Source organism: Sphaerodactylus townsendi, linkage group LG07 (assembly GCF_021028975.2).
Source record: "Sphaerodactylus townsendi isolate TG3544 linkage group LG07, MPM_Stown_v2.3, whole genome shotgun sequence".
Lineage (NCBI taxonomy): Eukaryota > Metazoa > Chordata > Lepidosauria > Squamata > Sphaerodactylidae > Sphaerodactylus > Sphaerodactylus townsendi.
The window spans coordinates 42,369,783-42,384,362 of record NC_059431.1 but is presented as its reverse complement, the minus strand read 5'-3'; the positions used below and the strand labels follow the sequence as shown (position 1 = coordinate 42,384,362).

Genomic DNA, 14,580 nt, shown 5'->3' with positions numbered 1-14,580 from the left:
GCTTCAAAGACCACCAGCACAGCGTGATGGGAAATTTATTTATTATTTATTTTTGCACTTATATTCCGCCAATCCCCAGGAGGGGTTGAGGTGGCTTACAATCAATAAGGTAGTTATGACATGAGTGTGGTTTGGATTTGTCCTTTCCCAAGAGTCAGTCAAAATTGTGCAAAGGCTGCTTATTATCATAGACTGGCCTAACAATCCGATACTCTGTTCTCTCCCAGAGGTAGAGCTATACTACCCTGCCACACTACCAGGCAGACCTTGTCTTCACCCTGCCCACTGTTTTGCTGAGGCAGACCCAAAACTATCACTGCACTCTTTCTGAGGTAGATTTCAAGTCCTGCTGTGCTTCCCTTCAGTATTCCATTTCCCTTCCAGGTACTGAAGCAGCACTCCCATAGGCTCAGCTGAATGGTTGTTTTTTCTATCAGGGGCCAGACAGCCTTCTATCTCTCACAACTAGTACTGAGTTTTATGGAGCCATTGTTGTTTCTAAATAATAATTATTAATACAACGCCTTCAGTTTCCTACCTCTTATATACCAATTCCATATAGTGCGCCTGCACTAAAGTATGTTTGGGATTCTGGCATACATCATATTTAATAACAATGCACCATCATCAGCATTTATTGCGAAACTCTTCTCAGGACTCAGCCTTTAGCCCATATCTGATGCATGTTCGCATACATATTCCATGACTACATTAAGATGAAACAACACTGTGATTATATGTTTGTAAAAAGTAACAGAACAGCTAAGTGCACCTTAGATAGCATCCCATTTGCTCTATATTCTGAATATATGACAAATTCTGATGTTCCAAAAAATAAAATATAGAACAAGCTGGAAGAGAAAATAGACTACAAGCAAGCAATACTTTGAGACAAGTTTAATGAAGTACCACATTACCTCAGTCAACATGGAAATAAAAATATCCTCATTAAGAGAGAATGCATAACTTTACCTGGCGTAGACGTTTATTGGATGTCCCTGGACTAGTTTTCCGTAAACTGCAGAATGTTTGCAAAGCTTTCATCCAGTCCTAAAAATGCAAAAGAACTTCTAATCAACAGGAATTCCCTCCAACTTAAAAAGACAGCATTAAACAAAATTTAACTATTTAACCATTTCATGCTGATTTGTCTTGTGTTCTTTGATTACCCACTATACAAAACCCAATTATTATTACTATTATTATTAAAAAATTGGATTTCGTATACCGCCCAATTCCCGAAGGGCAAACAGAGTAATATACAACAAATCCAACAACACAAAAAAGATAATAGATTACAATCCTATTAAAACAGCAGCAGTATCATAACCCACATAAAACCCATATTATGGGAGGCGCCGGACCCCAATTCCCCTACTTTCAGATTCCCAGGAGGGGACCGGCAAATTGCCAAAGATGGTAAACTTAGATGGTATACGGGGGCATCAAGATGAGGTGGACAGTCCACAGTCTGCCTCTCCAAAGGCCCGGTGGAACACCTCAGTTTTACAGGCCCTGTGGAACTCACCAAGGTCCTGCATGGCCCTAACAGCTGGAGAAAGAGTGTTCCACCAGGCGGGGACCAGGGCCGAAAAAACCCTGACCTGGGTAGAGGCTAGCTGCATCATTGAGGGGCCAGGGACCACCAGCAAGTTTGCCTCTGCCAAACGCAGAGGTCAAGTCAGGACATATGGGGCAAGGCAGTCTCGAAGATATGAGGGCCCCAGGCCACAAAAAGCCTTAAAGTCAACATTAACACCTTGAAGATGATCTGGAATTCCACTGGGAACCAGCACAGATGGCGCAACACAGGGGAGATGTGATCCCTAACAGAACCACACATGAGAAGGCCAGCCGCCACGTGCTGGACCAGCTTCAATTTCTGGGTCAGCCTCAAGGGAAGACACGCATAGAGCAAGTTACAATAGTCTAACCTTGAGGTGACAGTTGTGTGGATCACCATGGCCAGGCCAGCCTGGGAGAAGTAGGGGGCCAGCCGCCGGGCCTGACGAAGATGGAAAAAAGCAACTGGGTAACATGGGCCACCTGGGCCTCCATGGAAAGAGACGAATCTAGATGGACCCCCAGGTTGCGTACTGAAAAGGTTGGTACTAGAGGAACCCCTTCCAACACCGGCGGCTGGAAATCCCCAATCCCCCCCACGGCCCAGCCAGAGGATCTCCCTCTTCAATGGATTAAGTTCTAACCTGACCTGCTTCAACCAACCAGCAACCGCCTCCAGACAATGTTGTAGAGTCACAGGGGCAGTGGCTGCCCGCCCCCCATCAACAGAATGAGCTGAGTGTCATCTGCATATTGTTAACAAATCAGCCCAAAACTCCACACCAACTGAGCAAGGGGCTGCATACAGATGTTAAACAAAAGCGGGGACAACAGAGCCCCCTGAGGCACACCACAATGAAGTGGGGACCTCTGGGAGGCCTGATCCCAAACATCAGATCAGAAACATCCAAATTGTCCAAATTCTCTTCAAAGATAGATATGTGGTCTTAATGATGGTAACTTAAAAAGGGTCTCACTTGGGCTTGTTCTGGAGTTTCTCCTGCAAAGTAAAAGATGTAATGTTCTTCACTGAAGTGCTGAACTACTATCTGAAAACAGTTTGGCCTGTTTCAAGAAAAGAAAGAGAGATGGCCAACAGCACCTAACCATTTTACTGCATTCATGACATAAAACATAAAATAGTTATATAAAATTGCACTATATGTCATATTTATGAAGTTTAAAGCATAACACTTAAAAATATAAGTGCTTTCGTTTTCCTACAGTTTACTTTTTTGCCAACTGAAACATAAGAAAAAAGAAATAGCACACAAATTTTGTAGTAAAAAAAGCAATGTTACTTGGAAAGAAATAGTCATAACAAGACAAACAACGTATTTGGATATGTGCATACCATCATTGCATACAATAAATCTGGACAAAATTAAACTTAATATGTTTTTGAATATACAGAAGTCCCATTATCAGGAAGGCATATGACATATCTTCCTATTTACCGAGCACATTCTCAGAACAAATTGTAGCAAGCAACAGTACTGTGAAGGGGAACAATTGTCCTAGAAAAAGCTTTCTTTAAAGGGTGAAGCCAACACTGCCTTTGAGGAAGGGGACATGCAGGGAAAAAAGTGTACTATGCAGGAAGTGATATGACATGCCTTACATTTCTTTGAAGCTTTGTACTTAGAAAAAGTACATACTGCCTTACCTGCCAAACAGACTATCATGAACACCATAAACAGAACATACACTAAGATCAATTAATCCTTTGGGTTTCGTGGCTCGCTTTTCACTTTCAAAATAAATAAGTTGGGCATCATTGCCCTCTAAAATAAAGTACAAATTCTTCCACCGCTTTCCTTTGCCTGCAAGCAAACAAACATTCAATGAGTATGAGAAAAAGTTTTCATGATCTTGACTGTTCCATACTAAGTCACAGAATCTTGGTTCTTTTAAATACATATAAGTTGGATATTGTCAAAATATTCTGTGCTCCCTTTCCTTCCCTCAGTGGACTTACAGCTCCTTCCTCCTGTTTCTAGTTTGGCATCTCATGGTGCAGTTTGGACAGCAGCAGGGAGGTGTAAAAACTTATGCTTTTGGGGACATGAATGCCTCCATCCATGGAAATTTTAGCTGGGATCCTACCTTTAAATCAGGGTGTCAAACTCAATCGCACAGGGGGTCAAAACTCAAAGAACACTTTAGGTCTGGGGCTGAACAGGATAAACATTTATTGAACAGACTAAAACGAAACTTTTTTTGAACATTAATATACATTGAAACACAGGATATCATTCCAAAATAAATAAAAACTGGTGGGCTTCCCTTCTCACCCAGAAACTGGGCATCTTGGCTGCTGGGGAAGAAGAGGGGCTGCCCTCGGCTCCTCTTCCTACCCAGCAGCCGGACACCAGTCATCCTGGCTGATAGGCTGTGGAGCGGGGCTTACTCGTGAGGGGCACCCGGAGGTGGGTTTGTCTCTGGGTGTCATTTAGCCCCATGAGGCTGTCCCCCTCCCAGCTCGGCCTCTTCTCCTGGCATCCCAGTGAGTCTGGGGAGGAGTGGCTCCTTTCTCTGGGGGATTGGGTGCTGCGTGCAGGAAAAGTCCAGAGCTGGGTCTGGACAATGGGATTTGAAGTGTGGCCAGATATAATTGTATGCCGGGTCGGATGTGGCCCATGACTTTGACACATGTGCTTTAAATTAAACTTTGTACCTGAATAACCTCAATGCAAGTGAATATAAGCAAAACTGATCTAAGAATAGGGTTAGAGAGTATATAACCATGAAATAAATAAGTTTGCAGAATGAATTTTTCCAATGCTTTTTTTCAATTTACATCCCTGTGAAAAGCTGTTGAGAGTGTGAGAGCAAAATGGGATGCAACTTAGGAGACTGCAGCCAAAAGGAGAAATGAACAGACACTGCCCTGCAACTTGCAAATGGTGGTGGAGGTTCCCCACGGATCTCCCCCCTCCCCCAATTTTATTTATTTTGGATTTATATTCCACCCTATCCCCAAAGGCTAGGGGCAGTATTCTTAGCTTCATACCGCCTCCAATGCCATATCCCAGACTGTTCCCAAGGGTCCCTAGGATCTAAGGAGCTACAGAGGAAAGACAGAAAAATCAGTTGAAACTTCTATAGAATCCAAACTATCAACTAAACATCAAATCTAACAGAAATACTTGCATAATGCAAGAACTGGATATAACCAGGTTTCAAACTTGGATCAATCATTTGGTAGCACAACCAGGAGGTTTAAGAGAAAGAACTCCTTCCAAGGCTTTGGAGATGCCTCAATATATTGCTGGAATTTTGTGGTAATTATGTGTTAAATATGACTTCAACTCTATACTGCACTAATCAGAGGAAGTTGAAAGTTGGGTGAACTGCAGAAGAAAACTGGCATGCTTTGTGTTTTACAAGACATGTTTGCTCACTGCTAGTGGAGTTTCTTACCATAAGATCTGAAAGGCAGCAAAACCGTCTAGGTTGTAAAAATCCATGGCTATTTTTAGCATTAAGCTGTATGCCACACTTACTTTTCTTGAGAAGGTATCCTTTTTTAACAATATTTTTGTAGAATGCATCCTTTGTTTTGCGACGAATTGTATTGTAGATTTCTTTCCCGTCCACTGTGTCATTAAGAACTTGTCCTTGATGCTAGAGAGGAACACCACAACCGTTAAGTTTTTAATATTTAAAACATCAGAAAATAAAAAGAATACTTCTTAACCTTTGATTGCTTTGTGTGGCTATAAAACAATCACTGGAATTGTTAGACCATAGAGATCCTGGTAGAGCATGTTTAACAAATGCAGGGATTATCAGAATTGAGATAATCTGGCAGATCTGTGAGTGCTAAAGCAGTTATCCCATTACATTCTAATAAGATCAACCAGGATTTTTCAGCTTCTTCCCTCCCTAGCTGCTACTGCCATCAGATTGGAAGTAGAATTTAAAAAGAAACATCAAAATGGGATTGAACCATTTGAAAAAGACCATAAAATCAAGAGGCATAAAGAAGTATTTAAGTGCTGTGAGAAGTCAAGTGGGAAAATTTTTGCACACACTGTCTCACCTGCATTGGGACAGGATCTTTAAGATAGTAACCTTCAACAATTTGTTCTTTTCTATAGTGCTCAATGATGTCAGCAATACTGTTAAAAACACAAACAAAACAAGAAGTTTTGAATAAGCAAATGCCATTTTACTTTAACTGAACATGAAATAATTGTGATTTTCGCAGACATTTGGTTTGGATCATAAGCCTCACTTTCACTTGTGCTGAACCCTTTCCCATTGAGGATTGCGGTTCTGCTGCTGGAAACTACTTCTTGTACAACACTAAAGTCTTTCACTAAGCTTTCATCCGATGAAAATGCCCTACAACAGAGGACTGCCCCACTTCCGATAGGGAACAGAACAAACAAGGCTTAAGATGTCATTCATTTATTTAGGAATATGTTCAGTTAAAATAGAAAGCAAAAATGTGTGTTTTAGACTGCGTTAAAAGTGAAGTGGAAAAGCTAGTCTAATTTTCACAAAGATATATGACTTTATGAATCCAAAATTCAGTACCATGTCAACATAGATGAGAGCTCAAATAGAACATACTCAGTAATAAAGAAGATTGAAACTCCTGTCAGAACACACAAATACTCAAAAGTGTCAGACTGACACCAAGTTTCTTCATGTTCAAGTAAGGGCAAAAACATTCCCACCTTTCCAGCAAGGCTGAAAATTGTAGTTTTATTAGACATAATTTTCAAAGTTTCTTTGTAACTAAGGCAGGGGTATGAGAGTCACTTTAACATGCAAAGCAATTTATTTCTAGAAGAGTGGAAATGGAGAAGTACTTTAACACAGTTTATGCAGACTTTACTGTGAAATCACTGAACTATCATATTAAATCAAATATTCTATCTGTAAAGCTATTTTTCAGAGAAACCTGCATTCTAATTACCACATATAGCCAGGTAAAAATTACATTTGAAGGACACAGGATTGGGAGACTTAAGAGTAGAAGCCTAGCATTCCACCCACTTTGCTTGTTTGTACATCAATCTTACTGAAACAGATTTGAACAACATTACAGTGAGAAAGGCAATCCAACATAAATGAAATGTATTTTGAACAGAAATGGATTTGGGTCAAAAAAGGTACCTATGATTAAACTTCTGGATCAAACTACACTTTTCAAAACTGTGTTACCCTGATACTCAAAATAAATAATTGAGAGATTATTTTAGCAAGGAAAGGGTTTCATTCAAAAGTGCTTCCAATTTTTTGGCAGTTATAGACCAATAAAGTTAACTGTACAACCTATTTAGAGGGTTATATTACATTCACCAGATATGAACTCTGTTCATTTTACAAATAGTATTTTATAGAGAGAACATAAAGTGCTTGATATTGAAAAAGGAATTCTTCAAAGAAATTGCACACCTAGTAAAAACTTTCTGATTGCAAAATCTTTGATCAGGTTCACTGATGCATTTTCTGCCTCAGCCTTCTCTTAATAATCAATATGGTTACACTTTACTATTGAGCAAATGGTGAAGGCTGAAATTTCTGAATGTTTATTTGTAAGCACCATGCATCCAGGATTTATGAATGTTATTTTTGTCAATTCATATTTAATTTAGGAATGCTGACAATTATTTAACAGTTTCATTCTGCCTCTAGCTACTTGCAAAGAAATCACCACTATATCATCAAGATCATCAATACAAATATTACTGTTGTGAAAATAAAGGAACATTTCCAAGAAAATATCAGAGATGAATTTTTATCACAAATACAGAAAACTGAAAAAAGAGGTTTCTAACAAATATCTATAAAGTAGAGGTCAGCAATAATCTCTATAAAACGTTGGGAGTTGAATCTAACATGGATCATACTCTAAAGACTGAGGAAGAACAGGATCTGGGAGACCCAGGTTCGAAATCCCATTTTATCATGGCTACTTGCTGGGTTACTTTGTGCCAGTAACAAATTCCAGGCCTAATTTACTTCCCAGGGTTGTTGTAAGAACACAATGGAGGAGAAACTGCTTTGGATCCCTTTGGGAGAGGTATGGCACTCAAATGAAACAAACAGGTGAACACATAACCTTCATTTTAGCATACAGCATTTCACCACCAAGTTTATGCTGCATTAGACAGATATGAGGAATCATCATTAGTGCCAGAATATACTTACTATGTGCATTTTCTGAGGTGGAAAAGTGAAGAATTCCACCATATACCTATTAAGGGACATGAACAATGGTCTATGGTAACTAACAGAACGTTTCCCTTCCCTAAAATTTAATTCACAGATATTTCTAGGCTTTCCTAAAAAAAAAATCCCTTAGGGATAATGAGGACTTCCCACTGTAAAAAAAGACAAGCACTACCATGTTAAAGTTATTGGTCAGTAACATACATACACACATATAAACAAACATACATCACACAAGATTGAAAATGCTACAAGCGTTCCTACATTACACAGTGATGGTGACATCTGGAAGATTGTAAAGACAAAATTTAATCTCACATTTTCATTATGTGTTAAATAAACAAGTGAAGAACAGTAAGGTGATCTGAATCTACTAAAACTGATTAACAGTGTATACAAGAGTACTTCTTCATTTAGTGAGCAGCTTATTTGTAGGGTGTTAAACAGAAAGATAAATATTACAACTGGGATGCAAAGAGCTACTTCAGTCACAAAATGCCTCATCACAAACTCCTTCAGACAGTCTTCTGTTTCAAGAACAGAATACTAGAAACACAAGTTTAAACTTTCCTAGTTAATTTGTTTGGATCAGAGCCTATTGAAAGAATTCCAACAAGCTGGTATCTGGATAACTGCCACTATTCACACATCTGTATGAATACTATTCCCTATTACATTAATAAAACTCTCACCCTGAGGTTGCATGGTGTCCCAGAGATACAAAAGAAAACAAAAATCAAAATCCATTTTCTCTTTTATTTATTTTTCAGACATTACAGAGGGTCAGTCCTGTTGATCATTCCTCATGCTCGTTTTATCTCTAAAAAAATTAAAGCGAGAATCGGAGTGAATGGAGAAATGAAAGTAATATATGCCTAGGCTAACATGGTCATAACAACGAAAATTTTCTAGAACTTTATTTATCAATCTCTCACTATGAATACAGAGGGGAAAATGACCAGAAGTCCATTTGTTGTAAAAATTTACCTCAGAGAGAGTATATGTTTACCAGCTTAAAATTTGATTAAGCTTTATCTTAAATACACAGAAACCGACACTTTCATGCTGTGCCACTTTAGCTCCTTTTTTAAAAAAACAAGATGGAATTAAAAAATATCTATCCGTCTATCAAGCCAAAGTTATTCCACTATTTGCAGAACTTTCCTGTCACAGGCACCTTCCTTTGCCACATGGAAAGCCTCTTGCATCAAGTCAGAATTCCTTACACTCAGGGAAAACACTGCCATCGACACAACAGAGCGATACCACACAACCCATCCTATCCTATTTGGTAATAACCCTTAACCATCCTCACTGATAGTCCTTCTTTATTCCCAGACATTTCTCGATCCTCAACAATGACAGACATGGTTACAACTAATGAATACTAAACGGAATTACTAAATCCAATAGTTTTCATGCTGAACTTGTATTTCTGTCCAAGAAACACATTTTTAGGTAACATGAAGTTGGTGTTCAAATCACCCTTATACCCAACTGTGACTTAATTGGCTACACTAGAACTCAATGGCTGATTAGTACAGTAGGCTTTTGAGATAAACAAGGGTAACGTATCCAACAGAAATTAAAAGATAGTACTTTAGCACCATAACAATTTAATTTCAGCATATTTTTAGTATAACAAAATTCTTGCCAGTTTTATCTTAAGCATTCTGGAACTAATTGTCCTATGTAATATCAATTTATTATTTGATCCTTCTTAGAGGTCTTCTTCATATTTTTAATTTACTTTACTTTGATTACATTCCTTTTTAAAAAAATCTTAGACCAAGTTTATCATGATCAATAACAAAATTATAAATATTTTCCCAATTAAAAAAACAATAATCTGTGAAAACAGCAACAAAACCCCAAAAGCAAACATTATATTTTCAATCTTCTTGCCCACACCCATGGTCAGAGAGCTATTGATGTTAAAAACAGATCATGAAATAGTTAAAATTATTTATTCTACAACTTCTAACATTTTTTGGAAGGAGGGGCATGGAGAAGAAAAAACATTTTCATCTGGAATACCTAACCTAACGCTGTCAATGTAAAGTTATATTTGAAAGTATCAGTCCAAAATAACCATTAAGCACAGCTTCAGGTTCATCAGTAATTGATTGTATCTATCAACTACACACTGTAATTCAAAATCGCTCCAAAAGTAGCAACACAGAACTGTTCACTCACTATGTAAAATGACATCAATCCGATAGAAAAGGATTTCTTTTGCTGGATCATTAACATAAGTTTTTGGAATTATGTCAAGGTTGTCAAATGGGAGGCTTCTACTGCCATACCCTAATAAATCAGACAACTAGAGAATGGGCAAAAGACACTTTACCTTCACAAAGGCTGAAACTGCTGCTAGATGGACTTTCAATGAGGATGTCTGGGGACCAGACAGAATTAATGAAGAAGGTATTCAAGTAGCTTGTATTGGGATTTGCAAAAGGATCCAACTGTTTAGCCTCATACCATCTTCCACTTGAGGTTCCTATGACAGTCCAATGAACTTTTCAGCTAGGAGAACTTGATACTTTCTCAGTCACACCAACTGCAGGATCTCTAACCACTCAGAAGCCAAGCTGGAAGCGAGAGAAATTCTCGGTTGGGATGGATAAAAATTCCCTGGTTCTGGACGATCAGGTATTACAAATTCCATCATCTGTGGATTAGGCAACAGCCATCTCCTTTGGAAAAGGGAACTAAACTTATCACTATGAGGGAGAGGTGCTCAAACACAATATGCTCTAGATCATGCCTTTTAGTTAGAACATGAACATTAGATGCATTTAAAGATAGGCATGTATCAATATAGCCCTCATTTTAAGATTCCCACTTACATTACACATTAACTACTAAGTTCTACACAAAGTAACTATATATCATAAAGCAAAAAAAAAGCTGTTACTTTTTAGAAATATAAGGGTATTTTCCCTACAAAAGGACTGCTTCTGTTAGCAGGCTTTGCCTTCTTTACAGATCCCTACTGGGATCAGAAAGAACATACATTCTACTTCATTTGATAAATCCACTCCAATTTACCAGATCCAGATACGTTGAATGCTGAACATCTTGAATACAATTAAGAATCATTTGCTTTTCACTGGTTGAAACACATCAAAAAACAAGTTACAGTGAATTTATACCTCAGCAAATACTGGTATAGACAACTATACTGGTGTAGAAAGTTAAACCTGATTTACAACTTACCTGTTATAGTACCTGCCCCCCATCATAAACTGGTTGTTTGGTGTTGGACATATTTTAAAACGCTGTATGTTTTCACTTGTTCGAAAGTAGAGAGAGTAATCTCCAGGTGTGTTATCAGAAGGTCTCACAAGAAAACCGGACACCTGTCCAACTGATTGGGGGAAAAAACCATATACTTAGCTCATCACCAATAATTGGGGGAAAAAACCGTATACTTAGCTCAATACCAATAATTTGTTTTCTCAATGTCAATTCAATTCCGCTGGAATTTGGCATGCACTCATGGACATTCAGTTACTTATAAAAATCTGTTCCCCACATTAAATATGCCTACAAAGATAGGCAAGCCATTGTTATTTGTTTTCAGATCATTTTTCTCCCTTAAAATGCTAATTATAGGAACTGTTTCTAAAAGAACATAAATCAGGGATATATGATGCATGAAATTAACTCTCCCATGTTGACAAGTACAATGTAATACAGAAGCCATACCTTTACCAAAACAATACAGATTATGGCAGACCATCAAGGATTGTATTACATATATATTCACTTTTGTACAAGGCTTTTACCATAACTACATTGAGCCATTACCACCAATTATTCTGCAATCTATTAATGAGCACAGTACAAGTACCTGTCATGAGCAAACTGTAAGCCTCTTGTTTGGAGATTTTCCCATGGAACCATCTTTAAAAAATGGATAAATTTGGAAGTATTAGAAATATATTCCAGTTTATGTGGATGACAGTACTCTACTACCTAAGAATGAGTCAAATGACATTATATTTTCAATTATGAAGATGGCCCCATACAAAGTAATGTACAGATAAAAGGGATATGTATTAACTAATGCAGGGAAATTTCCAGCTTTGCAGAAAAATCCAAAAGTTTAAAAAATGTATTTTTTTAAAGAATCTGCTTTTCTATCACAAGGCATCAAAAAAAAAAAAAAAAAGAGCCAGGATTTCATGAGATCAACCCAGAAATTATAACTTAGCATTTTAAAATCAACTATTTATTATTCACAAAGTGTTTATGCCCTCTCCAAGGAATCTGCGTAAGGAAGTCTACAAAGTAAAAAACAACATAAGATCATAAGAGGATGAGGATCGGAGGTAGTGATAGAACTAGGCCGAGGGGAGGACAAAGCAGGGAGAAAGGAGATAGGTGGGCAGAGAAGAGGTGGAGGAGACAGCAAAGATACGATGGGAACGGAGAGTGGGATTTTCCCTTTCCCGTAACTCCCTGTGGGCTTACACTTTGCAACTACCTGCCAGGTGGCTACTTGGACTGCCCCAATCAGTGGTGTTAAACCTTTACAAGCTATTGCTGGGCAAACTCAAAAAATAAAAAACTGCAACATTTTTGTTGGCAAACTGGAAAAAACGCTTCAACATTCTGTTGTAGATCCCTACTTATTTCTTTACGTTTCAAAGTTATCAAAAACCTCTTGTAGAAATATTTTCAACTAGCTATACTACTAGAACAATCTAAAACTGATAATCTATTTGCTAGTAATTATTTACTGACATTCTAACAAGATCTGGCAGTTAGAATTCAGAAGATGAAGTTATTTTTCACATCAACTACCAGCGAAATTCCTGTCAACACTCTGGCAACTAGTTCACTAAACTTTTCTAGTATGCTTGGGAAACATTTCAAGATTGCAGGTATATTCCCATTTCTCAACTCTTTACACAGCTAATACATCCTGTCCTTATTTCATAAGATTTGCTTTCTAAGCCTTGTATGATCTTCACAGTTTTTACCATTATCTCTCCCCTATACTCTGCCACAACAGCTTTGCTCATCTTATTAAGGCCTGCTGCAAATGCCAATCTGCAAATGGGCAAAGTACACAACTGGCTAAGCATGTCTCTTCTCTGCTGTGACCTCCACCTTGTGGAATGGCCTGTGGAATGGGTCAGGAAGGCTCCCACTCTCCTGGCTTTCCACAAACAATGCAAATCTGAATTATTCAAGAGCATTTTTCTTTGCAGACAGTAGGGTAGTACTGTTACAAAAGACTTCACAAAGTTCTCGCACAAATTATTGGGGACTGTGGTCTGTACGACTATGTACAAGTTGCTGTGGATTGATTTCTGTTATGTATTTATTGGATTTATTATCCTGTCCTCCCTGGCCATAGCTGGGCTTATGGAATTCTACATCATTCATTGTGTCATATTTACATATGCTTTGCTTCAGTTCTGTTTTTTAGACATCTGGCTGGATCTACAATCCAAATATCTCATCTTGTGGATTACACTGGCTCACTCTGTATAATCTGCCTTGAGTCCCAAGGCAGAGTATAAATAATGTAAAAAAAAATAATTTGTCCATTCATTCTCTAAACGATCATGGTCAGAACGGAACTAAGCAATCCAGACGCAGCTGCCTAATATAAATTAGATCATTTCCATTTCTTCCTAAGTATTAAAGGTAGTGGGGAGGGGGGAGAGATCTGCAAGGGCTTGGGTTTCCATTCTCCCCACTCAGTGGCGTACGTAGGCAAACTGGAGCCCTGGGCAAAACCTGAGTTTGATGCCCCCCCCCATGAGCGACCACCCTCTCCCACCGTGACCAAACAATTTTTTCCACCAGGTCGTTTCAAAGTCACCATCACATTATAGAACATGCCCCAACTCATAAATCTGAACACAGCAATGGCCCATACCACACAGCAGAAATTTTTTTTGAAAACATTTTCAAAATGCTTTATTACTGCTATGAAAACATTTTATGGTGTTGTATCCAGTCCCCCCAATTGGGGGAAACAGCATCATTTTCAATGTTATTTAAACTGGGAACCCCAGATTCTCCCTTGAAGGTGGATTTAAAAAAAGAATCTGGGCTCCCTAGTTTAAACATTGAAAATGATGCTGTTTGGGGGTGGATTATCCCCCACCCTGAAACAGCATCACTTTCAGTGTTTAAACTGGGGACTTCAGATTCTCCCTTTAAATCCATGCCAAAGGGGGTGGATTTTAATAATAATAATAATAATAATAATAATAATAATAATAATAATAATAATAATAATAATAATAATAATGAACAACAACAACAACCTTTATTAGGCATTGAGAGAATAAAAGAAAAAATAAAACAAGAATTGGCAGGAAGGGGTGGATTTAAAAGGAAAATCTGGGGAAATTTAGGGGGTGCCTGCTGTCAGGGGTGCAATTATTAAGATAGCAGCACCAAAATTTTAGAGTATCTTCATGAGACCCTACTAATGATACCACCCAGGTTTGGTGAAGTTTGGTTCAGGGGGTCCAAAGTTATGGACCCACAAAGGTGTAGCCCCCATCTCCTATTAGCTCCCATTGGAAACAATGGGGGATGGGGGCACTCCCTTTGGGAGTCCATAACTTTGGACTCCCTAAACCAAACCTCACCAAACCTGGGTGATATCATCAGGAGAATCTCCTGAAAAATCCCTGAAAGTTTGGTGCTACTAGCCTAAAAACTGTGTCCTCTGCAGGCCAAAAATTGAAAAACACTGAAAATACAAAAAATCCCACAAACGAACCTGCAGTTTTTGCGCCCCCCACAAGGAGGCGTCCTGGGCAACTGCCCACTTTGCCCAATGGGAGGAAC

General features: G+C 38.4%; 1 protein-coding gene across 1 annotated transcript in view; it reads right to left on the bottom strand.

Annotated features, from left to right (window-relative positions):
- The window catches only part of RASA1 (RAS p21 protein activator 1), a 70,119-nt gene that overhangs the window by 31,704 nt on the left and 23,835 nt on the right, over positions 1-14,580 (bottom strand). The window contains exons 7-13 of the mRNA XM_048503433.1: positions 11,612-11,664; positions 10,975-11,125; positions 5,609-5,687; positions 5,070-5,190; positions 3,230-3,386; positions 2,541-2,628; positions 973-1,050 (exon numbers count right to left, since the gene is read on the bottom strand). Of these exons, the coding sequence (XP_048359390.1) occupies positions 973-1,050; positions 2,541-2,628; positions 3,230-3,386; positions 5,070-5,190; positions 5,609-5,687; positions 10,975-11,125; positions 11,612-11,664 (727 nt within the window). The remainder of the gene's footprint in view (positions 1-972; positions 1,051-2,540; positions 2,629-3,229; positions 3,387-5,069; positions 5,191-5,608; positions 5,688-10,974; positions 11,126-11,611; positions 11,665-14,580) is intronic.